The sequence below is a fragment of the Cyprinodon tularosa genome, unplaced genomic scaffold (genome assembly GCF_016077235.1).
Source record: "Cyprinodon tularosa strain WSP-4 unplaced genomic scaffold, ASM1607723v1 ctg505, whole genome shotgun sequence".
In the NCBI taxonomy this organism is placed as follows: domain Eukaryota; kingdom Metazoa; phylum Chordata; class Actinopteri; order Cyprinodontiformes; family Cyprinodontidae; genus Cyprinodon; species Cyprinodon tularosa.
In genome coordinates, this window is record NW_024039236.1 from 856922 (window position 1) to 883803 (window position 26882).

A 26882-nucleotide genomic window follows, 5' to 3' on the forward strand; every position below is an offset into this window, starting at 1 on the left:
AGATTAACTTTTTGTATATAAATCTTACCCTTCTGAGGCTTTGTGAAGGTATATCTGTGTTTTGTGTGGTCAAATATTGTGTCACAAAGAAAAATTATCTACCAGTTTAATAATAGCGAAGAGATTAGTCAACATTATACTTTTTTAACATAAAAAACTATTTATTTTCTGAGAATGTGTTTATTTAAGAGTTTATCTTTGGTTGAGAATGAACAAACATCTAGAAAAGGTAGACTATATTCTATCATTTTCCCTGTGAATCCCAGATTGTTCATTCTTCTTTGCCTTTTCTAAAAGGTTCTTTAAATCAGTCCTATCTGTCGGAGAGGTGTTTCAAGTCTGTCTGTCCAGACTTTGTTAAATCACTCGGCTCTCTTTTAAAAAGAATGTAGGGAAAAGTGTTTACGTTGGATCCAGCTCCTGCTCAAACTGTGGTTGTAGGATTTAGCTTTTTCCTCGGTTCGCTCGGCTTGTCGGGTCCCAGCTCCTTTTCATGGATTTTTTCCACCATCGTTCTCGTGAAACGGTAACTCGGTGAAGATCTTACTGAATTGTGTGAAAGCTGCTCTTAAAGTTCAACTCTCCTCGTTGCCATAATCTCTACCTCACTGCCTGACTGACTACTAGCTACATCACCTATATCACTGTAGGAGGGGCCAAAATTCCAGCAGCCCCAAAGCCATTCATCTTGGCGATGCTGATTGGCCCAATGTTTATTAATTTTCCCTAGCAACATTATACAATTGGTCCGCTCAAGAAGAGAAATGATACATTCTGTCGGTGGAAATGCTCTGTTGATTGAGAGTCAATTGGTAAAAGTGTTGTTTTAATGATGCATATTACATGTCGCTACATACCATTAAGTAAAACTGACCTTGATAGTACTTTTAAAATCTATATATATTATGACTCTGTATTTTGTTCCCAATTCTTCAAGTTTAAATGTGATTATAGGGGAGTTACTCAGGAGCTCTAGTTTTAGAAATACAGGTTTATAATAGGATTTTATTTTGTATTTTTTTCAGTACCTTACTAATTATTTTGTAATTTGAGATGGAAAGAATAGAATGCCTAAGAATTAAACGCTCAGGTTAAAAGATTTAGTAAAAATAGTTTTTGTTCAGTTATTGTTAAGTTCCACTTTTTGACAGTCATCCATTCTTTTGACTGAGAGGGGGGCTGATGGTGAGACAAAATCCCCAAAGGGAAACACAAGTCAAAGGTTGGGGAATTTATGGGATTTATGCAATGATCTAATAGGTTTGTGTTTTCTGATATCTTGTAATTATGTCTACTTTAATAATACAAAAGAAAAATGTCAGTTCTTAAGAGAGGGAATTTTAAAAAACAATGATTCGCTACTTTTATTAATCAAGGATATAAAAAGCCTTTCAAGTTATGGAAAGATGCTCATGATAGAAGAAAAGTTCTGTTTTTTAAGAAAGTGGCCCATTTTTATTGAACTTTAGTTGATTGCTAAGATCGGTCAGCATTAGATTAATTTATTAACCAATAACTTGCATCTCTATTCCCTAGATTAAAAAATATCTCACTAATCACGGCCCACATTTAAGCCATCATTTATAAGTGTTGTGCATATTTACCTAACCAAAATATTAATGATAATTTCTGGAATATAAGAAACAAACAGATTTAAAAAAAAAAAAAGAAAATGAAGGCATATTAACTTCTGAGAAGCATGTAGAGAAATAAGGACATCTGGTTAAATTGTAACCCTGATTTATTAATAAATATGCATATTAATCTTTTTAGAAACCATTTTTAAAGTATTTTCATAACTGATGAGTTTTTATCCCTGCGTTGTATGCAGGCGGTGCCAAAGCCCGTCGCCATGGAGCCGTGTTGGGGGAGCCGAGCAGGAGTTCTCACTGTCCTAATGCATCTCCCAAGACTCCCCTCTGGAATACCTCCACCTGGACAGTCTGGTATGATGCTCACCTGCATTCACCGACACACAGTGTGTCCTGCTGTTGGAGTAGGAGAAAATAATCCTTAATATTCCTCGTCTTCTGCTCCTCCAAGGGATCTCTACCGTTTCCCGTCAAAATAAGGTCCCTATAGAATCTAAGCAAATAGAGCTGGTGTCAAGAAATTCTTAATAAAACTGAAACACATGTTTTATCACCAAGCACAGAGATAACGTCTACAGTATAAACACCATTTACACATCAACACATTTTTTCTTCCTCTACACAATAAAAATCCAAAAATCCTGAGACTTCAGGATCACATTCAGCTCCACTGTAGACTGACGGGAAATATGGGAATTCTTTTTACTGGAAACTGAATTCTTTAACATAAAGAAACCCCCAAATGTCAAAATGTGAGCTTTTGTATTGTTATCTGGGATGTTCCAGTACCAAGAGCTACTTCTGTATTTCTGCAACACCGACTGACAAACTGAGTCATTTCATTCCCTGCTGAAGATTTGCAATCCCAACATCACCTACTTTACCGTCAGCCATATTTGTTTGTTTTTGAAACATAAATAACACAAACATTTATCATGTTGATTATGCAATTGGGTAACTTTTACATCAATATATGTCATTAACATCTTTCCTAATAAACCCTATTTCACTCACGCCGTTCCCAATCACAATGTTCTATTTCCCCTTTAAACCGGCTTTAAATGGCAAAATGAAAAGTCAGTTATATTTTAGTAAAAATGGAGCCACTGTCATAAAACGGGACAGATGGAGCCAGTATTCAAGTTGAGTCAGTCAGTAGGAAATTTTAAAGTGTTTATTGAAACATAAATTGACAGAACTGAAGCGGGCTGCTGATGACCGCAGGAGGGGGGCGGGGCACCGCCCAATCACTGACGCTCTGGTTTAGGGAGAAACACAGGTAGGTGACCACGATGATCTGAACAGAAGATGATTATTAGAGTGAGTCACTTACCTGGTGTAACAGTTCAGTCCATCCTCTCAATGATAGGCAGGATCAGCCGATGCCCCACCAACGAGAAGCGGCCCTGAGCCATCCAGAGCGTCCCTGATGCAGCAGCCCCAGCGAACAAGCAGGACTTTTGTAGTTCTGGAATCCAGGAGTCCACAGTCCGGTCAGGGGTTCCAATCCAGTCAGGAATGGACTGATCCGGGTTCCAGGAATCTATCAGAGCGTGAAGGCAGGTTAAGAGTCCCGTGCGCCCAGCATCCAGCTCAGACAGAAAAGCACCTGGGAGGCAGAATCCAGGAGGAGTCCAACTGTGGTTCAGGCGAACAGATCAGGCAGGAAATGACAGGGCCAGTGGGTGAGAGGGAACGGAATCAAGAAAACAGAATCACTCAGGAAACACTGAAACGCCCTCACCATTGGTGAAGGATCAAACTGGCCTGATGACATGGGCTGAAAAATAATCCACTGGAAAAAGGGACATGAACCTTGGAAATGACTAAAACTGACAGACAGGACATTAAGGCTACGTTCACACAGCAGCCTGAAGTGACCCAAACCCGACTTTTCTGCCCATATGCGACCTGGATCTGATCTCTTCATGACTGTCTGAACAGCACAGATCCAATTTTTTCCAGTCCGACCCAGGCCACTTGGCTATGAGGTCCTGAATCCGATATGAATCAGATCTTTTCAAATGTGATCTGTGTCTGAACAGAATGAATCCGACCTGAACGTCATTAATACCCGACATAGGTCACTATTCTGCGTCTTGCTACGCAGAGGTAGCAAGAAAAACAACAACAATGGCAGATGATGAAGCAGAGAGTAGTATTTATGTTTAACTATATTGAAAAGATTGAGTTTTTATGGTTGGAAAAGAGCGCTAGATGCGCTCCAGCACTACCATCCATGTTTACGTCCGTAAACACAGAACACGCTGGCCTGTGACGTCATTGCGTCCTCGACTGCGCATACGGGACATTTGCGTTGTATGACTGCAGTTCACACAGGAGATCACATACAAGCCGCATATATTTGGAAATATGAACGGCAAAGCAAAAAAATCGGATTTCTCAAAAAAATTGGAATTGAGGATCAAGGCCTGCAGTGTAAACGTAGCCTAAGCGAAGTGAAATGGGGAACAAACCCTCAAACAGTGACCTCGCCCTGATAGCTGGAACTGAGCCCAATATAAGGGAAACCAGCAGGTGGATGAGGTGAGTGATAATTGAGAGCTGGAGAGAGTTAAGCAGGTGAAAGGCAGGAGTAATTAAGGTGAGCTTTCAGGTCAGATCATCACACAAGGCTGTTTCCAGTTTTTAAAAGTCATGATTCTATTTCAACATGTCTGCTGACAAAATAACCTTTAATAAGGATGGTAGTAAGATAATGGTAGTAAACCTTTCCCCAATACAGTTTTCTGACAACAAAGTTAAATGAATTACCTATTAAAGGGATGCATTACCATCTGGACTCTCCATGCCTGCAGCCAGCTTGTGTAAAGTAACCCCAGAAACATGGTTAATATATCAGCCCTAAGTTTATATCGGGCTGTTTAAAGTGAAGGTAGGAGCATATTTCATGTATGAGAGGTCCCCACACTGACAGCGCACATACAACACTCACCACCTTCTCACCTTTAGGGTAAATATTATCCTTTCTTTGTTTTATTTAGAACCAAAGTTTTACATTAACTTTTTACTTACAGCTCTTGCTGCTGCCTTCTAAACAGAGACAAATTATCAACACCATTTCCCCATATAAGCATTTTTTCTTTAGCTCAGAACTCTCTAAAATAATTCCAACCCCATACCTAGATACAATAGGAGTTATTCAAGAAGTGTTTGTTCAGGCTTTGTTTTTAATATATTTGGTGACATTTAATAGATAGATTTAAAGCGTAAAGGTCAGACGAGACAGTTAAATCATTAAGAACTATATCAAAATTGTAATAAGCTTCTGCCAGAGGCAAGTTTTCTAATAAAACCTTCCTGAGATGAAAATATTGATGTTTGTTGTTGCTTTTAGATCTAAACTGACCAGCCACTTCCAATTTCATGTTTATTTATTGCAGGCAGTGTTGTAATCACAATATGCTGCTGAGTTTTCTTACTATTGCTTAGCCCAACGTTGAACAAATTTACTCCGTAGTTTTTTTATTGGGATTTTTAGTAGATTTTTTTTTTCTTCCTACAGTTTTATGTTTATATTTCTGAGACTCAGATTAACCCTTACGTGACCCTATCTAAAGCCCCTGTCACACCTTGCTGATTTACCCAGTGTATGCCTGACGTCCCAGAATGTCCTAAAACGCTGCCATATGCTGAACTTTCTATGTATCTTTTCTATTTTGGGCGTATAAAAAGATTCATAACGAGTCCAGAACTTCTGTCCAACAACAGCATAACTGCAGCATAACACAGAGCAGCGTAATGCACATGAAATGATGCACAAGCCAATGTCCTGAGGGAGTCAGGAATGCGCCTGGAGGCACAATATCTGCAGAAAAAGATTTATTTGATCACTGTATTAACCCAGCTGAATGGTTTATACCAAAATGCTGCCAATACGCCATTATACACTGCAAAAACAATCTAGAAATAAGTAAAAATTTCTCAAATTAAGTGTATTTACCCTTAATTTGAGTAGGTAAATGAGATAGTTTGCCAATGGAATGAGTCATTTTACTCTTAAAATAAGATAATTAGATAAAATGCACTTGGAATAAGACAATGCAATTGTGTTTTCTTATTTGAAGTGTAAATTGTTTTGTTCCATTGGCAAAATGTCTCTTTCACCTCCTCAATTCAAGAACAAATGCACTTATTTTAAGAAAAAATGACTTATCTAGATTCAGATTTAGTAGCTGGCAGTTAGAAACTCGTTCAGCGCTCGTCTGGAACACGTCAGATATGTTGATATGCGTTGGAGAGAAGTTCTGGATAAGTTACGCAGAAGTTACTCAGAGGTTTAGGATCAGCTAGACGCCACGACTGATGAGGAACTGACACTGAACGGATGTCGACCATCAGATAACTGACCTGGAACTGATGGCGCACATATAGCATACGTCGACGTACTTGCTGTATGTTGAAATGTTCCAGCGTGTTTCAGCATCTTTCAGTATGCTCATAACTTATACAAAACCTACCCATAACTTATCCAACCTGTGCCAGCATTTTTGCCAGGTTTTTCATACATCAGGCATATGATGGTCTGAATCGTTAAGATGTGACAAGATTTACAAGCTTTGGTATTTTTCAACTGTTAGCAAATGATAACTAGTTTATTATGAACTGTAGAGTAGCCTGTGCGCATTAGTTTCCTCCTTATTTTGTTATGTTGAATCTCTAAATTAATGAATGTCCCTAAAAATAGAGTTTGTTTGTTTGTTTTAGCAGATTATAGATCATATGTGTAACTGTGTTGTTTGTTGTAGCATTTCTTGCTTGTTGGCTCCTTCTGATCTCCCTGCATACTGTAGGTGTCCCTTCAGAGGAACTAAAAAGTGCTGCCTCTGTCATATTCTGTGCTTATCATTTCCCCGGCTGCAGTATAAGCTGCTATTAGCAGGCAGTGCTCCTGTCTGCCAAACTCTTTATGATTAGTCACAACACGTAGCAGCTCTCATCGTGGTTATGTCTTTGTTTTGCTTTGATTTTTTTTTACTGTTCTTGTAAACCGTCAGCTGCCTCTGAGCCATATCTACTTCTTTTAACTTCACAGAAAGAGTTTTCACAATTTGTGACACTTGTAAAAGCCGAACTGTTCACAACAGCACAACAAAGTGTGTAAAAGCATCTCTGCCTTTTGGATTTCATGGGGAAAAGCCTCCAGCAATTTAAACAGAAGCAGTGAAAACAGCAAGCTGTGAGGCATTGTTCAAAGCGGCTTTGTGTTTCCTGACTAATCATTGAATCGCTTGTTAATCAACCAAATGCTACATGATTTTGCACATAGTTAAAAAGGTTTTTACATCACGAGCTGATGCCTTTACAGCTGCCTGATGCATTATTGAGAAGAAAAAACGTGGCAGCTTAAATTCAGCAAGCTGCTTTCAGACCTGCCAGGTTCCCCTTCTAACACTTTCTGTTGGATCAATTGTTCTCCTCCATGACACATCCTGACTTCCCACCGTCTGAGCTCATGTTGCCCTGTAAGCGAGTGCCATGTGATATCCCCCTGTTGCCACAGCGGAGCAACGAACCGGTGTGGAAACCACTAAAAAGACAGCAGCACTTCCTCAGATCTGACCGAGGATTGAAGCGATATGCGGAGTCAGCACTGCTCTCCCCCTCAGCTCATCTTCCAGCACACATACATGTTTAGTCTCCCTCTTTGTTTTTCTTCCTCCTGAAGCTTTCTCTGTTGTAATGCTACTGTCAGAGCATGTCTGCTGGCTTCTTGAAGGGAACTTTATGAAACTTGAGTAGATGTGAGACCATTACCTCAGTTCCTTGATGAGAGGAAATGAGCAGAGCAGACATGAAATAGTGCAATATGTTAGTGCCTCAGACATGAAACCACAAGTCTGGTCGTATATATGGCAGAAAAATAGCTGGATGTCGATCTGTGAATGCAGAGGAAAGATTTACAGTGAAGACAAATATGAAAAAAATAAACCTACACTGTATAAAAATCAAGCCAACCTTTTGGTCAAAGCTTTTTGTTGACTTATTTAAATAATTAAAAATGCAAACCTGTAAATAAGGTCATGACAGGGTTATACAGTTTTGCATGAAAGTTAACATCCCCTATTAAAAAAAAAATCACAGTAGAAGTTCAAATAAAACAACACTGAAAAAGTAGCAATAAATACAAACTTTACTAAATAATAGTTTAGTAAAATATTTATTTGGAATTTCCAATCTAAGAAAGAAAACATCATTCCGTCCATCTTCTTCCGCTTCTCTGGGGTCGGGTCCCGGGGGAAGCAGCCTCAGTAGGGAGGCCCAGACGTCCCCCCCCTCCAGCCCCTTGGGCCAGCTCCTCTGTTGGAATCCCAAGGCGCTCCCAGGCCAGCCGAGAAACATAGTCCCTTCTGCGTGTCCTGGGCCTCCCCCTGGTTCTCCTCCAGGTGGGACGTGCCTGGAACACCTCACCAGGGAGACGCCCAGGAGGCATCCTAACCAGATGCCCGAGCCACTTCAACTGGCTCCTCTCGATGTGGAGGAGCAGCGGCTCTACTCTGAGTCCTCTCCTGATGACTGAGCTCCTCACCCTAACGTTAAGGGAGAGACCAGACACACCACGAAGTAAACTAATTTCAGCCACTTGTACCCGGGATCTCATGAACATAGATGAGGGTAGGAACATAGATCGACCAGTAAATTGAGAGCTTTGCTTTTTCGCTCAGCTCTCTCTTCACCACAACAGACACAGTACAGCGCACGCTTCACAGCAGACGCTGCGCCAATCCACCAATCGATCTGCCGCACCATCTTCCCCTCATTCGAATCAAAACAGTCACACAAAAATGAGAGTATCTCACTCATGCGAACACAGAACCAATATTATCTGTCAACAGGTGCAGAAATCTAGCTGAAAATTTCCTTAACATTACAGAAAATACCAGCTTTAACTGATTGTATGTATATATATATATATATATATATATATATATATATATATATATATATATATATATATATATATATATATATATATATATATATATATATATATATATATGTATATATAATGAACACTTTGAATTTTATATATAAGTGAAGGAGCACTTTGAAAACACATCAGATCTCAATGGGGACAAAAATTGTGCTGTTTATTTATACTGTTATGGACTGGGTGACATGTTAGGAACAAAAGGATGCCACATCATTTAATGGAAATGAAAATGATCAACCTACAGAGGGCTGAATTTAAAGACACCCCAAAAATTACAGTGAAAAAATGATGCAGCAGGCTAGTCCATTTTGCTGAAATTTCATTGCAGCAACTCAAAATAGAATGGTGACAGTAATTTGTATGGCCCACAAGCGTGCGTGTATACATGCCTGAAAACGTCGGGGCATGAGACGACGGATGGCGTCCTGGGGTATCTCCTCCCAGATCTGGACCAGGGCATCACTGAGCTCCTGGACAGTCTGAGGTGCAACCTGGCGGCGTGGGATGGATTGAAACATAATGTCCCAGAGGTGTTCTATTGGATTTAGGTCAGGCGAGCGTGGGGGCCAATCAATGGTATCAATTCCTTCATCCTCCAGGAACTGCCTGCATAATCTCGCCACATGAGGCCGGGCATTGTCGTGCATCAGGAGGAACCCAGGACCCACTGCACCAGCATAGGGTCTGACAATGGGTGCAAGGATTTCATCCCGATACCTAATGGCAGTCAGGGTGCCGTTGTCTAGCCTGTATAGGTCTGTGCGTCCCTCCATGGATATGCCTCCCCAGATCATCACTGACCCAAACCGGTCATGCTGAACGATGTTACAGGCAGCATAACGTTCTCCACGGCTTCTCCAGACCCTTTCACGTCTGTCACATGTGCTCAGGGTGAACCTGCTCTCATCTATGAAAAGAAGAGTTTATTAAAAATGTAAACGCACCACTAACAAATTAGAATTTTTACAACTCCAACTTTTCAGATTTGCAAAAGGTACAAAAAAACATGATTATTTTACACAATGAAGAAGCAATCTTTGTATTAAAGTTAGTTGATTTGCAACTTATTTAGGAAAAACAAAAATAATTCTAAAAACTACAAATTAGAATGAAAATTTATATAAACTAGATACGATAAAAGTTATTTAAGAGCTGAACAGCAACCTAAACATAGGAGCAGCTGTCCAAAGTTTAATCCTCTGCCCAAGTTGCTTCATTTAATTACATGTTTTGATTTCTGCAAAAAAATTACAGGATGGTTGCTTCAAAAACAGGACTGTTGAGTCAAACTGTTACGTGCCTCATTAAATGAATTACTATTACCTCCACAAAAGGTAAAACTTTAAATAACTGTTTTGGATACAGATGTATACCAGAGGTAATTATGAGAATCTATGAGGTGAAGAGAAACCTGGTGTCACAAAAAACTGGTCCGTCTTTATGTTGGAAGACATCATAATAAAGAAAAATATCACCTCAGCAGCTTAAAGATTAAAGCAGTTCTATTTCTATTCCAGGATAACTTTCAGTTGTGACAGTTCCTGATGTTTTTATGACTCCTGAATGATTTTGTTGTTGATTTTGAAAAGAGAGAATAGTTGGAGGTGACAGACATTGGAATAAAAGTCAAACAGCTGTCTAGTCTCTTCTGGTATTTTTCCTCATCTGATGTCTCAGCATCAGTCCTCCCTGCCTGTATTTGAAGCCTGAAGCCATCCGCTGTGTAAATCAGTCATGATCAGAGTACGGGCCGTCAAAAGCAAGACATGTAGATCCATACACACAAACACATATGATGTGTCTTTAAGCATCGAGGAATTCATGGAAGTGGTGATGTTTCTGTCCTCCTTCATGTCTCCCACCAATGAGCTCCCATGAGACGCTCCTCCGTACGGCCACAAGACAGCAGTCCTCCATTGATGCTGGCGTGAAGTCACTGCAGGCTAGCTCCACCCACTCTCTCACTTCAAGAGGAATCCACGATGAGGAAGCCCATTTATAGCTCGTCTTTTCCCCCACAGTCTCTCTTTGGAAGTTTTGTTTTCTTCTTGTCCTCCTTCGCCGCTCCCCGGAGGGGTCACCATGAACTGACCCTCTGCATTTAACAGAGCTCAAAGTTTCCTGATAATGAGGGGGGTGCTTGGTGTGGAAGGATCCAGGAAATCAGATCCTTATTTGATTTCCCAGTTTTTTCACTGAAATGTGAAGATCACAGGAATCCGACTCTGGAGTGGATTTTTACAGGTGTTGCTTCACGGCGTCTAACTTTCTCCTCTCAGGTGAAATTAAACAAGGAATCCTGATGAAAAACTGTGGTTTCCTGCTTTTAAACTGGCTAACAGCTGCTGTCAGTCAAGCTGTCGATGACATTTCACACATGGGGCCTGCCTCCACATCTCGCTGAGAAAGGACAGCCTGTCCACCGAGTGCCTGAGTCAAACTCACAGCGGCCTGAAATGATGGACAGAGCTGCAGAGAAAATAAAAATGACAGAGAAAAGATTTTATTTTTGGCTCCATGTTGACAACCTATTTTCCCTTGACTTCATGACTTTTACCTTTTCTTTTTTACCCCCCTGTCTTTCCTTCAACTGAAGCCTTCTTTCTTAAGAAAAAAGCCCATGTGGGGCGATAGATTTCCTGGGAGGTCGGTATTCCTGGCTCAGTGCAGCAGAAGTAGAAATGCAGATCACCACAGGCTTCTTTCTGAGCTTCGATACAGAGGTGAAGCAGTGTTCTCCTGTTTTGTTTTCTTATCTGCCTATGCAGCAGAAGAGGTGTATTCTTAAATCCCTGTGAGAGTAGAGAAATACAGGGACTTTAATATCTCCTAATGTATTAGCTCTTGCTGCAAGGGGAGTAAAGAAAGATGAACCTGAGAGGTTGGTAAGAAAGGTTCTTGGAAGAATTTAAACTAAACACTTCAGTAATACAAACGAGGAGATTGGTTTGAAGTTGGAAGAGGTTGCGTTTTAGGAAAAAGAGATAAAATTGTGAGCAAGTTTCTCTAAAATCTCTTGTAATAACAGACATTTATCTGCTATTGATTGATGGAAGACAGCAACAGATCTATTTTATTTTAAGAAAGAGTTTTTTGGTTCTTGGTGTTTATGGGACAAAGAGGCAGAGCTACCAAGGCCTCTTCACCTCCTATGGCTTTACCCCTGCACCAAAGCATCTTTTATATCAAAATAATCCCTAAATCAATATTTTAAAGTGTTTACATGGTGCCTGACCACCACTATGTGGCTACATCAGCACTTTGCAACCAGGTAACAGTTGAACTTTACTTTACTTCTGACCGTCACCTTGTAGTAGCATCCTTTTAGAGTTGGTGTTAAAAATGATTAATTAAGATAAATCTTCATTTGAACTGAGCAATCAGTTACCATGTTTACAGTAGTTTAAACTATACAACATTGGCGGAACACCATGATTGTGTTCATCTGGTTTATTTTAAGGTCATATTTTGAACTAAAAAGAGAGGATCGGTAATGTCTGGTTCTATTGACCAAGTTCTTAATGACTTTTTTTATAGTTTCATTCTGCATACATACGAATAAACCTTATGGTAATGGAAGGGGGAAAGTGCGAGGATAATTCACCAGCATTGTTTGGTCAGCTCTGTGGGATCAGTTAGGATAGTATTCAGCCAGAAAGCAATGAATAAACATGCCCAGGCCCTGCAGACCCACGCCAGCAGCAACAGGTTCAGTATGTTTACACTTCCACAGTGGAATTATCTCAAGGTTTTACTGACAGCTACAGAAATAAATCGATTTTAGAAAGAAAAGGTCCTACTGGCCGAGGCTTCGCTGCTCTATGCAAGCTGTGGGTTCATTTTAGTATATAGAAAATGATACAATATGCGTGTCATGCTATCCATTAGAGCTCATGCTATCAATTACGAGGAGGACACAAACCTCCGAAATAAAGTAAAGTTTGGCTATTCGAAGCATGGTTTAAAAAAATCAGCTAATTCACATAAAAAAAACAACGATTTCAACATATATGTCATGCTTTCCAGTTATTGTTTCACAACTACAGGCAATAGAGCCCAGTCTGATCAGCTGATCATGATGTTTTAAAGGCCGTCTGATTCAACAAGCAATGCCATACTCTCATATTGCTGTATCCATGGTTAGGGTAGTATGCACAGACTGTTTATACTCTCCGGTTTTACATGAGCATAGGGTGTCAGCGCTGTGGAGTTCTGTATTGTTAACTCTGCTGCTTTGCAGCAAGAAGGTTGTAGGTTTCTCTGCATAGAGTGTTAATATTGTCCACATGGGTTCTGTCTGGGTAATCTGGTTTCTATCCATAGTACAAAAAACAGAACTGATTCCTGCCAAACGATTGAGGAAATACACATGACTTCTTGAGCTGTACTTTAGTTGATACATGTAAATGTACACACCTTCCTATATTAGGGTTGTATAATGGAGAGCTGCAGCCGTTTACTCCTTTTATATAACTATTTTTTTAATTATTTTCCTGAATGCTGTAATTGTGAGTCGATAAGTATCATCCATATGCGCTTCTATCACGTCATGTCGTCCGTAAACCTAAAGGCTGTCTGATCCATTGCACTACTCTGCAGCTCCTCTGGACAGAGCTTTTCCTGTTGACTCTACCAAAGGTGAAGGACAGGGAGGGGCTGCAATTTGCTGTATTCAGTTGGAACCAAAATCTTTGGAGACAAAACCAAAGCTGTTTCAAAATTAGATGCAGTACACTAATTATTTTTAATGAGGAGGGGGCCTAACAGAGGGTTTTAGACTAAATAAAGCAGGATTAAAGCAAAATAATCCCTGGCACATGTAGACAACACTTTAGACATTCATGTATTGGTTTTATTACCAAAAGTAGAAGAAGAAATGAAAAATCTATTTAGGGTTGAGTTGTTCTTTAAGCTGCTGTCACGTCGTTCCAGACTTGGTGTGACTTGTTACCAGACTGCTTCTTGACTGCATGACATGGAAGAGTTCAGCCATGTTGAAAACATGCTACACAATCTAAATATAAAGTGGATTTTGTGAGACATCAAGTCAAAACATATCAATTAAATCATGTCACTTCAAATTCCTATTTTGAATAGTGAATTTGAATTGGGATTGATCCTGTGAAGTTCACTGTGTTTCACCAATGACCTTCTTTAGTGTCTTCGTAGTTTGTCGTATTAGCAAGTAATTATTAATCCCTAACTCAGAACCTTTAATTACATTATCCACTGGTTTTAACTATGCTCATCCAGGAACAGTTGGACATGAGCTTTCCTGACAACCGAGATTACAGCAATCTATCAAAGAGACTTTGTTCTAATCATTAAATGATGGTCTGTTTAAACAAATAGTCATTGCAGCATTGTCTGATGAAGTTTCTATCAGCCATCTGATTAGCAATAAAAACATGAAGTCATACTCCTCTGCCTTCCGTGGCCAGACCTTTGACTAGTGGCCTATAAAGGCCTCTATCACGGTATCATTCTTTTCTTCCCTTCATTGCTTTGACCTCATTCCGCCCTCCTCCCCTCTAAGTCCTCCCTGTGTGTCACTCCTGGTGGCAGAGTGGATAGCTTCTCAACAGAAATCAGTAGACAGAGCTTACAAACTGAGCTCCATTGAACTGAAATTGATCTCTGATACTTTGATCCTCTCTGTCATTGAAACAATCCATCCCATCAGGATGAATTCCTGTCAGACCCACTCTCTCATCTGTTGGCTTCTCAAATCTTTTTCAGACATCACGGTTTTTTTTTTCCAGCCAGTGTTCCTTCACTGCCTGCATTATTACAGTGTAAATGTTGGTTATTATTGTTTTTAACCTTCCAATTTATGCCTGTGCAGTCACATCAGCAGATTGTGATGCCTTTCCTCCGTTCCCATGCATGTGCACAATAGTAGTGTCATTTCAACTTGTCACCAAAAGCTCTGGAACTTCTGCTATGCTCCATTGAGCACACATGGATTTTATTTGTTAACACAAATAGCTAATTAGCTAATCACATGGCAAAAATTGTATTCAGGTATTTTGAAGCCCTGAAGGTCCGCTGAGGTACAAACAGGCAGTAGAATAGCAATAAAATAGGTGTTGGTACCAGGTGGGACAGTCGAGTACTAACTGTGGTTAGAAAAGACTGGGTGGACCGGTTCTAGATCGTAGAAAGGCATAAAATCAGAATAACATGTCAAGCACTGGAGTAGACCGGCTACAGCATCAGAAAACCATTTTATACGAGAACAGAATGGATGAATGTCTCAGTGAAACTTCATTTTACCTGCAAGAAGTATGAAATGTAATGGTGTGGATCCATCCAGCCTTGCACCAAGACTATTCAATTCAATGCATTTATACTGTATAGTTGACTTTGCACGCTTCAGATACCCTGAACTAGCATGCGGTGAGAGTACACATACTCTTGCATTTTGTCGTTGACTCTACAGCAATCCTCACACCAAGCATGCATGCGGCAAAAAGGAAGAAACCTCCAGCAGAACCACGCTCAGTGTGAGCGGCCATCTGCTGAGGCTGACTGGGGTTCAAGGAGACAAAAGTAGACATACAAAAGATACATAGAAGATCCATGAATACTTTCTATGTTAAGAAAGTAATGGTAATCTAGCTGTACAGGTGGCTCTGTCACGGAAACAAATAGTTCAGACAAATTCTGAACCAGGTGATGAAAGACAACACATATAGTTAGTCACAGTAAATCTGGTCCCATAGTTATGTTGAGGAGAGGAACTAATACCTGAAAAACATTTATAATAATTTATAATCTGAGATGTTGCTGGCGCAGACCAGTCGATAATGCCTCCAGGATGATGTCACAAGACATACAAGACTAGACCAAATACGGTAAGAAAAGGCAGAGACTACATAAAGTTAGGGGTTGAATGAACAAATACTGCAGAACTTAAGAACAGCAAGAGAATAAAACAAAAACATGTATCGTTGTCGCTACGTCCTCCACGTCCTCCAGCAGTCTAAGCCTATAGCAGCATAACTATAGAGATAGCTCAGGATAACTTGAGCCACTCTAACTATAAGCTTTATCAAACAGGAAAGAGATTGATCCATATACAATTTAGGTTTACATAATAAATTGGCCAGTGTTTATACTGTTTAGCTTTCTCTGGACAGGAATAGGTTTCATGGCACAAATATGCAACTAAAATCATGAACTAAAAGCAACCAAACTGTTCCATCCGCTCCTTAAGATCATTGGTGTTGTTTACTGGTCTACTAGGCCTAATATTCATTGTATTAAAACTTCACAACAGTCCGCTGATCGTAAACATTGATTTCATGCCTCCTTTGTTCATTTAGAGTGATCACACTCTTTGAAGTTTACGAATTCATGGGTGACCCGCCTGCAACCCAGTTAGCAACCAAATTCCTCCGCCACAGATGCTTCCCGTAATGCATACCTATTTTTCAGCATCAGACCTGCACAAAGTCATGTTCTGGGGTAATTTTGTCTTTCATAATGACCTCATTAGTTTTTAGAACATGGGGAGTGTTGGAGGTTTCCACATGGTGGTGGGGGGTGTTAATAATGTATCAACTCACATGACAAAACAATGGCATTAATGGGCATGGTCACCCAGGTAGCAAATGAGCACTTTCACTCACCTGCAGCATAATTTGATTATGTTTGACCAATTTAATTTTGCAAATGGAGATGTGTGTGTTCAGCTGGAAAAATCAACACAGTTATAATGGCAATTTGTCAAAGGTGGAGGCCATTTTAAAGCAGAAATATTCACATGAGGGTTCTTATATATCCTAATACTCCTAACATCCATGCATGGTATCTAAACCATAAAGCTTCAAATCTATAAGGTTGTGTGTCTGCATTAAATATACAGTAACAGCTGTGGATTTCCTTGAAATGTTTGGAAACAGCATTTGTACACCAATCAAAACACTTGATATCATCAGAGCATGTAAAGCTAGACCAGTGGTATTACTAAGTTTTAATTATTACAGTTTTAAACAAATGAATAACTAATCAAATTCAACAGATAAACACATTATAGACTTTTAAAGGAAAGTGGTAGTAATAGCCTTGAAACTAGATTCTGCATCCCCTTGTTCAGGTCCGTTGCTGAAAACGCTAATTAGACAGGTAAATGTTGACCTGTAGAGTCTATATGGTGTTACTCTATGTAGGGTCCAATACGACAGGAAAAAGATTTTGAATTTTATTATTATTCAATAAATAGGGAGTCAGTACAGTTATTTAGAGATACCATTATGGTGACATAAACCACTGAAAATATTGGCCTACTATGCTAGAAACTTTAATATTTTACTATATTTACATGAAATCCTATCTTATCTTATTGTTATTATATATTCTTTAATTGCCCTTTAGGATTAATAAAGAATTTTTGAAGGGAATTCAGTTTAATCATATTTTTATTCAATGGTCCATTGTCCAGTTCCTTTTAGATGTGTTTCTGTTTCAACATACCTGACATATATGTTGTAAGTCAGATCTAGGTTTCTTACATCCATCTGTGCTTAGGGCTGGGCGATATAGAAAAAAAGCTTATCGATAAAAAAAAAAATGCATATTGATCGATATCGATAATTATTGAAAACATTTGAAACCATATTTTATGAGCAGCTCTGCCTGGACATTTTATGATATTGCTAAATGATTTAATTGTAATAAAAAACACAAACACAGACTTCAAATTAAATCTTTATTTAACCAACTTTTTTAACCATAACAGAATTGTTTTAAAGAAAAATAACTTAAAAGACCTGAGTTATGTTATTAAATACTGACAAAGAATAAACTAAAGTGACCAGAAAAGTGACCAAAATAAATATAACAAATAAATAAATGGACCCCCCCCCAACACCATTTTCCCGAAATTCCTGAAGATTCCTCGAGGGGAGCAGCGCCGGGGCCTACACAGCTCGTACTCCTGCGGCTGAGATGATAAAAAAAAGTTGCTTGTGTTATCAGACTTCGTTTTCACTGGTTCCCTACACATTTTCCAGATGACTGTGGTTTGTTTTTTGTCCGACTTGCCATGACCGAAATACTGCCAGACTGCCGAACTACAAAAACCCTTCTTTGAAACAGTTTCCTCCGCCTCTCCTTGCTGCACAGCTTCATGTGCTCTGTGTTGTGGTTTGAGAGGGCGGCGCTTTGTGACGGCGTGCCTGGGTCCGCGATTGTGATTGGTTGGGAGGAAGCAGTGACTAGCATAAACCTACATGCTAGGCTACAATGAGAAGGAAGGAAAACTGTGTTTCTTTATCGAACTTTTATCGACTCTCTTTTTTTCTATTGCGCCACACGTCTATCGATCGATATATATCGTTATTGAATTATCGCCCAGCCCTATCTGTGTTCTTCATTAATTTCAGCAGCTTTGCACTTTTGTGACCATAAACAATGGCTTTTTCACCAAAGTTTGAGGAAATATAAGTTGTTGTGATCGTGTAAGGATTCTAGTTTCACAAATGTGATTTAGTTGGAGCATGAAGGTGATGGAGAAAAGTGAGCTCTAAAGAATTCTCATTTCTTTTGCCTGATCCTACCTCTTTTGGAAAATAAAAATAAATACATCTACTTTTGCAATAGGGTTGATCATTAAGCCACTTATTTGCATTTCATTTAAGAAATCAGTTCCAAAGAACTACAACTCATGCGTTTAAAAGACAAAGGAATACCAGTAAGATTTTTCTTGGAATGTATTTTAGAATAATACCTTTTTGCCTGAACACTTTCACTTTTTGTTCAAAATGAAATAAACTTCCACCTTGACAACAGGTGCTGGAGAAAAAGAGCTTAAAACGAATCATAGAGTTGCAGACCTGTAGCAGCAGGCCAATCCACCGCCCTCTGTGTTTTAGGATAAACAGAGCTGGTGGCTATCCTCAGCTTCACGGTTCACTGTATCAGAACTTTGCAAAAAAAACATTTCTGTGCAAAGGTGCACGCACACAGATATAAATGCTGTTGTCTTTAATCGGCTTTCCCCCTTCCAGCGCCTGATAAAAACACCCAAAGAAGCACCTGAGTGTAAAATGCTTAAAACATCCTGCATCCAAAAGAACACAGCAGATTTCCTGCACTGTATATTCAGTTGGTTTGTGCAAACCAGCTGACTGAGCCCTCCAAGCAAAGGGAGTCAGTGCCTTTGTCGGTTTTTAAATCGCACTAAACCTGCCTGCAAAGGTGACATCATTCATCATGTTTACTGCATTCCAGGTAAACTAAAGCTCTGTCGAAAAATTCCGCCCTAACCCCTAAGACCCTCCATCACTATATAGAGCAGGGACTTTATCGTAAACTTAGTTCACTGATGGTTCAGGCAGATGATCACTACTTTTCACTCCCTGTTGGTCACGTAACTCCGCCTCCCTGCACGGTGCCTGTGCCATCTTTATTTGTTGCAGCTCTGGGCCGCTGTAACAAATCCTATGATGTTTTGTGAGGAGGGCTCTTGCAAAGCAATGTGGGATATATCTGCTCGTCTAGTGACCATGGATGGTCATGCATGAGGGGGGCTGTGCATCGGGGGGATTTACTTGGTATATACAATGCTAACTGAAAAAAGGCAGGTATGCACAAAGTCTGATATCCATAAAGTTTTTTTAATCATTTTTCTTATATGTTATGGAATTTAAAACATTTTTGATTCATGTTACCTTTATGTATTAAAGCAGAAATATTTGGTTTGGGTTTTTACAACAATGCTGTTAACATCCAACTATCCCATTTTGTCTACTCCATTAGTTTGACACATTTCATGTAATTTTTCCTCTTTTTCTATGTTTTATATTTCAGGTATTGCAATAGCAAGCGCTCTGGTGGACACGTCCCAGCAGCGAGTGGTGGACTTGAAAGATAGAAGCCTGGGTCTGAAACACAGGAAGCACATTGTACACCATCAGGGAACTTGTGTATGAAAAATGTGACCCTATTCACCCCCCTGCGCGCCCTGAAATGTGGACTTTGGACTATCGGCTTCATATGATTGACATGAAAGTAAATATGGACTGCAAATCCTGGAGTCAAATGTACTGGCCTTCCCATTTTCCCTGTTTTGATCGCATCTGTTTATGCAAGAAAAGGCCATTTTTCTAAATCACTGAACCAAACTAATGTATCAAGAGCTCCAATGAGATGGTAAAATAAAACCCTCTTGACTTAGAAGTCACTTTGGCGCTTTATTCAAAGTCAAAACCAAACTGCTGTTAAACTTTAAACTGTTTTTTTTTTTTTTTGCATTTATGTCCTCTTGATCCATGGATGTAACAACTGAATTTGTTCTTTTTTGATACTATATTCTGGTGTTTTTTCTCCCTGTGCCGCCTCTCTAGGTGTAGATTTTGTAACTGCTCAGGTCCTCTGTGATCGAGAGGCTCCGTCTGAATGCACTGAGACCAAAATGCTTTATCCGTACGCCCTCTGAGGGGTTGTTTTATGCAATCACGAAGCTACGTAACCCCACATTTCTGTTGAATAAGCCACTAATGGTATCCAGCATGAAGATTCATTAATTGCTTTACTCTCTTCTGTTTGATTGTTACATATCAAAACATGAACTATTTATCAATTATGCAAAATAAATGTAAACAGTTGAGCAGTTTTTACAAATACTCTTTTTTAACTTGCAATCTGAAACTGATATGATGGAATCTGTAGAGTTTAAAACCATCTGGCTCTTTCTCAACTACATAAATAAGCATACTTTATGCAAATCAATGAAAGATTTGTAGGATGTCAAACATTTCTTTGTATTAAGCTCGTTAAATCCTTCAGTCGATGTTGTAAAGTCAGTTATGAACTGCATCAATGATGTAAAGTTACAATAGGACTTGATAAAACCTGTATTGTATGTATGTAATTTTGCACTGGATTGACGCTGAGAGTCGGTTTAACAAATGGCAGCTCACAAAACTGTTTTTGTCCCTCTGAGAAAAAAAAAACTGTACAATTAAAACCTTTTGATGCTTCTTTGTATCAGAATTCGTTTGTATTTTTTTAATTAGCCTTTTTGACTAGCTGATGTAATGGCTCAGAAAGTAAGACCCAGAATTAAGCTTACACAGTGGAATACTTAAAAAGTGTTTATTCAAATAATGATAGGGCACCTGAGGCAGAAACGCCTATTGGAGAGAAACAAGATTAGTGACTATGATAATCGGTGGGGGGATGATTAAGAACGCAGGAGTCACTAACCTTTTTCGAGAGTTCATCCCGTGCCCAGAGAATGATGATGATTCCAGCCTGTCGACTGACAAGACGCAGCTACCAGAGAGTTCCAGACCCGGATCCCGGAAAGGCTGAGCAGCTGAGAGGAGATCAGATCCGAGCTGACGAAGGAAGGCAGGATAATCCACAGGGCAAAGCCAACAGGCAGATCCAGGTTCAGTCCAGAGAAGAATCCAACAGGAGTCTGAAGACAGGCCAGGCAAACTAATCAGTACAGGAGCTGGCAGCCTCAAAGGTCAAAACACAGAAACAGATCAGGATCAGGCACACAGAACAGAACCGCTAGAGAACCCTCAACACCAGAGGATCAAGAATAATCTGGCACTGATGGCAGGAAACAGACAGCATAAATAGGAGCTGGAACAGGTCGGTTAAATGAGGGCAAATGAATACTGGCGGAGCTAAGCAGGTGGAAGGAATTACTTGATAAAGTCAGCAATCAGCGCTGAAATCATGACAGTTAAGGTATGTTTTGATATTTTACAAGCAGATTCTGAATATATTAATAACTACGTAGAACTGGGAGTTAAAGTTAACTAATATGGAGCCTAGGCGGAAGTTCAACTGAAGAAACTCATTGCTTTTCATACATCCACCTTTGACACAGCCAATCGGCTTTGACCCACACCTCCATGAAAGCCAATCAGCATTCAGATGACACCGTTTCCACCCGGCTCGAGCCCCAGAGCGTCATTCCTTCGGAACTCGTACTGTGTTCCCTGTCACATCTCAGCCGGTCCAGCAGAAGACCGCCATGTTGAGCCTGGTTCTGCCAGAGGTTTCTTCCCAATGGGGAGTTTTTCCTCTCCACTGTCGCTTCATGCTTGCTCATCATGGACAGGTTCTCTCATCCTGTGTTACCCAAGCTAGACTTCCATCTTCCAGGTCCCTGAGTGAAGCTCTAGTATCAGCTCATGCAGTCCACTGGATCTCCCCATAAAGCTCAGCAGACCGTCTCTCCAACCAGCAGTCTACAGACTGACCAACTCCATCTATCTCCACTCACCAGCAGTTTCAGGCCTGGGGGGAAACAGCCCTATTCTTTGCTCCTGTTCATGCATATCTATCTAAATTAAGCGCTATGTTTCCTGCCGAGGTCTGAGCATCAAAGACAAAGTAATTGTATCAATACATTTCTCCTAATTGTCTTTTCTCTTTGTGTGAGTTTTTCAGATTGAAATGTTTTGAAATCAAGGATAAAACTAAATAATTACCTTTAGATTATTATAACAGCTGTTAACTGCTTACCTTACTGGCTGTTTAGATCAAAGATGCCTTCACCATCAGTAATGTCAATAACTTGGTTTGTAAATGAAGACTTATTAATCTTTAACCAGAAGGAAAATATTTGTCTCTGTCTATTCAAGTTTTTAACCAAAAGGGAGGGAGGCTCTGCTCTTTTTAGGCTATTGGTCACTGCTGCATAAATAATAACAATATGACCACAATTAAAACAGAAAGGTGCTTTATTTATTGAAACTAATAATCCCTCATAGTATCATTAGGTTTAGTTCACTAAGCAAACACTACAAGCTACTGCAATAATCAGAAAAATAAAGGAAAGAAATTGCAAACAAAAAAGAGTTCACCTGAGTTCTTGAGGTATAGTCTGATAACGTTCAGTCCATTGGCTTAACTGTTGATGAGCAGTAAGGAGATATAGCAAATAGATGTGTGACAATGGTCTCTGGTAATAGTCAAATTAATCGAGTTTCAGGTAATCCAATAATGAGAAATGACCAATAAACATAATGCATTGGATGTGACAGCATTGAGATGTTACGGAAACAAGCGATGATGTGGGAGACCCTTCTGATGCCACGGCAACCGATAGCTTAGCGGTTAATACAGCTAATTCCCAGCTAGCAACAGCTAGCCCACAGGCCACAAAAACACCCCTTCAATCAGCCTGGTACATTGGGAGTAATGGCTCAGTCCCTCTGACACACTGGGAGTAAGTCCTAAAACAACAAGTGGGTTCACAAATACCAGGATAAGCCCTATCAGGAAGAACGCTTGGCCAATATCGTTTTAGTTTGAAGGTGAATCTATTTTTTTTTCTGTGCTTTTTAATGAGGGTGCACCATTCAGATAGCTGTTCAGTGCAGCATGATCCAGTTTAGAGTTTAATATAGAGATGATATAATCCAAACAAATTGAAAGGTGTGAATTAAACCTATCCTGGGGACTCAGGACGACAAAAATCAAAAATAAACTCAAGCTTGGTTAGCAGATAACAGCTACTTTACAATCAGCATATAAAAAGGTATATTTTTCAGTCAACATGCTAAAGAGTACCTGATATGGTGCCAAATAAAAGGAGTAGAAGTGTTTGAGGCTCTTTAAGTGCTTTAGCACCACAGCAAGTGCTGCCAGCCAGATGATGAACAGTGTTAATAAATCCGCCAATTCAAAACAGTTCAAGCCAAAAGCTACTTATTGTCAGCCTCAAAACACCCAAAAAACAGGGTGTCAAGTTAAAGGTACATTCACATCAAGGGTCCATAATAACAGCTTCCCCTTAGTAGGCTTAAAAATTACAACCTGCAGAACTAAAGAGTGAAAAGATCCAGTGGCTAGAGATTGGAAAGACAGAGAGAAAGGTGGACAGAAGAGAAGGTTGATGGCCATGGAAGAAAGGATGAATGGATATAATGCTTATTAGAAACTCTCTACAATTTACCTTATAAATTAAAACTTTTGATAAACCATCATCTGAGTGACTTCGCTGTCTTAAGCTGCTATGTGTGTTTTTTTTTTCAGATTAAAAATGTTAAAAACATGTTAGCTATAGCTAAAGGGATAAAATGGAGATCTGACATTGTAACATGATCAAAAATAAACTGAAAAAACAGTTGATCATGTCCATTTTATATATGCAGAAAAGTGATTTCTAAATGTATTGTTTAGGAGTAAAGGTTTTTTTATTTCTTATTTTCTGTTTTGCCCACTGCACATTTTCTATTGTCTGGTTTTCTTCTAAAGCCTGAAAGAACAACTTTTCACTTCCTGATATTCAAACATTGACATTAAAAAAAGTTATTACAGCTTGTCTGAAAATTAGTAAATACATTTTCTCTCCATTGTTGCTCTAAAGATGCCAGAGAAGCTAAATTTTTCCAAAGTCCTGACACTTATGGTCCTACTTTCTCCAAACCCCGTCAACTCTTACTGTGAAATACTCATCAATAAACACCATTTTACACGTTGTTTGTCTGACTTTTGCTTTTAACTCCTTGCTTTAAAGGCTTCAGATTCCCCTGGGCATTAGCTGAGGTCAACGCCAGCATTAGTGACCAGAAGAGGATAAGTGCTCCTTGCTCACTGTATTTTCTCCTCAAGATAAAAGACTGTAGGGTTGTTTTTTTTGTGTGCGTTTTACCATTAAGTGGATTGTTGGCAACTATGCTCAATACCTACAAGTAAGTGGAAGCAAGAAGTCGTCCCCTTTCATCACTATAGATGTTTTTGAAGCAGTTTAGGAGATAAAAGAAGCTGTAAGTTTTAGGAGCAAAGTCAATAGAAGGAGTTCAATAGAGGAGCTGAAAAGGAAGATGAAAAAAAGGCATCCCTGATTCATCAAAGTGATGACTGTTGTTTTAGGTTAAAGGAACTTCACATGTTGCTAGGCATGGAGACCTTACCTCTGGGGTTTAGGTTAGATTTGTAGTTAGAAGACCCCACAGCAGTAGTGTTGTACATCCAGAGGTGTCAAGTAACGAAGTACAAATACTTTGTTACGGTACTTAAATACACTTTATAGGTTTACATTTTCACACAAATATCTGTACTTTCTATTCCTTACATTTGTAAAACACACGTTACTCGTTACTCTTGGCTTCAGTTTAATGCAGAGGTCACGGATTAGCGGACCGTGGTCTGGTGTTATGCTGAAAATTGCATGCCTGCCGAGATATCCATCCCCAGTCGCGGGCGGGAGAGCGCCTCGCTCTGTACAACCACATATCAACGAGGAAAATGGATTAAAATGTGTTCAAAGGAGCTACTTGTTGTTATATTAATGATATAAAAATGTTTAAATATTTGATACAGTTAGGAAATTATTTTGCTGCATTTATCATTTGTTATAAAAACAGGGTTAGTCTCTGTTTTCTTTTCTTAAAGCAATTCCACTCTCAAAATGTCAAGCTTGTTAATGGGGCTGTTATTCATTCAATATCAAGCTGCTGTAATCTTTGCATTATGTCAGATTTTTATACAGATACTGATTATTTATATGGAAATGAAGGTAGGAGGCGATGTGACACCAATAAACTGTACGTACCAATAAACATGCATACAGCAACTCTGATTTAACAAGTAAAAAAAAACAAAACTATAAAACTGTCAATAAGAAGTAACCAACCAACCTGATTTTAAACATTTATAAATTACTGCATGTTGTCCAACGACAGTGTCTAACTTCACTTGCGCTGCTTCTCCTGTTAATACGATAAAGTCTTCACCAGGCTGCACATGATCCAAATGAGCCAATGAGCTGTCAGTCTGGGTTGCTGCTGCTGCTACTTTTAGACACAGCAGGCAAACCTGTGGCAAGCCGGGCGATGGGAAAGAAGGAGAAGACCATGAGAAAAAGAGAGCAGAGAAAGTGTGGACTGCTGGAAGAACTGCGGTGAACTGGTGAAAGAAAAGTGAAATGGTGCTCAAAGATGACCCTGCACATTTAGAGGATGTTTGGCTCAACCTGCTGCTGTGAAGCAGGATTCTCCACCATGAACAGAATCAAAAATAAATATGGATCCAGGCTCAAAATGAGCTCCTTGATATGTGCTTGAGAATGGCTTAGTCTCTGGTTAAACCCAGGTTTAAAGCCTTGCAGGGCAGCCTAAAGCCCACTGCCAACATTAAGACAGAAAAAAGAAAACGGTCAGTTCACGTGTTTTATAAAACATATGAGTCAAGAAATTGTCTATATACCAAACTGAACGATTGGTGTTTTCTACTTCAAAAAAAAAAAAAAAATGGAAAAATGTTCTATTTTGTTTTTATTTTTTTATTTAGTAATTCTATCATTTTATTTCAGTGTTAAATTCTGTTTAAAGTAACAGATTATGATTAAAAATGTCTCCGGACCTTTACTGGTTGATGATCTACTTTATTCGGCTCTTTGCTGCATATTGCCTGACCTTAAATATAATTTGAGGCTGGAACATCCATTCATCCATTCATCCATCCATTTTCTTACACGCTTATCCCAAGTGGGGTCGCGAACTGAACTTGGAACCTGTAGGATGATCCTGGGACATCCGTGCCTGAGGACGAAGGCGACACAGAGGGGCTGCAGGGGAATTGAGCTCCGATAGATGAGGATCTCTGTAGGGAGAACAGTGGTCCATTAAAATAGTGGAGGGGGGTCTTCCCCTGCGAGGAGCTTTGGGCCGTTACCACCTGATCGTCCGCCAGGACATGAGCAGGTTTGAGCCTGTCAATACAGATACTTTCCTTACGCCCTCCTAAATCCAAAAGAAAATGTTTAGGCCCGGGTTCAAGGACTCTGAAAGCCACTTCCTGTACAGCCTGAGTTGTTAGCTGATCCACAGTGTGACAATATAAGCATATTTTCTTACAATTTCTAATTTTCTTTTGTTTCATGTTCATTTTTTTATATATTACAATAAAATCTATACACACATAGATGCTACTGTTAATATGTCATAAAAATACCTTATGTCTGTGTGCTGTCACTGCATAGGGAGCAAAGCTAAGCGACCATCATAATCTGATGGAGGAAGATTATCCACGAGAGTCACTTACCTGGTTTGACAGGTTAATCCACCTCCACAGAACGGATCCAGCTGGAGGGCTGCCAATTAGATGCAGCGAGTGCAGCCCATAGTGTCCCTGATGCTGCAGTCCTGGAGGTGAAGCAGGAGTCTGAGATAGGTCAGGGAAACGGATCAGAACATGAAGGCTCAGAGTTCCAGGAGCCCAGTCAGGGATACCAGTGAGAACAGGAACAGACTGGTCCAGGATTCCATACAGAGTTCATGCAGAGCGTTCAGATGGGAACCGGCAAGCTCAGTAGTAGAGAGGCAGAACAGGACAGGATATCAGGAACTACCGTACTC

General features: G+C 39.7%; 1 protein-coding gene across 3 annotated transcripts in view; it reads left to right on the forward strand.

The window, feature by feature from the left end:
* The window catches only part of LOC119795242 (attractin-like protein 1), a 437403-nt gene extending 416862 nt beyond the window's left edge, over positions 1–20541 (forward strand). For all 3 annotated transcript variants that reach the window (XM_038303135.1, XM_038303136.1, XM_038303137.1), the window contains 2 exons: positions 1832–1946; positions 19363–20541. In XM_038303135.1, coding sequence (XP_038159063.1) covers positions 1832–1946; positions 19363–19484 — 237 coding nt within the window. In that variant the 3' untranslated portion in view covers positions 19485–20541. The remainder of the gene's footprint in view (positions 1–1831; positions 1947–19362) is intronic.
* Positions 20542–26882: the final 6341 nt, after the last annotated feature.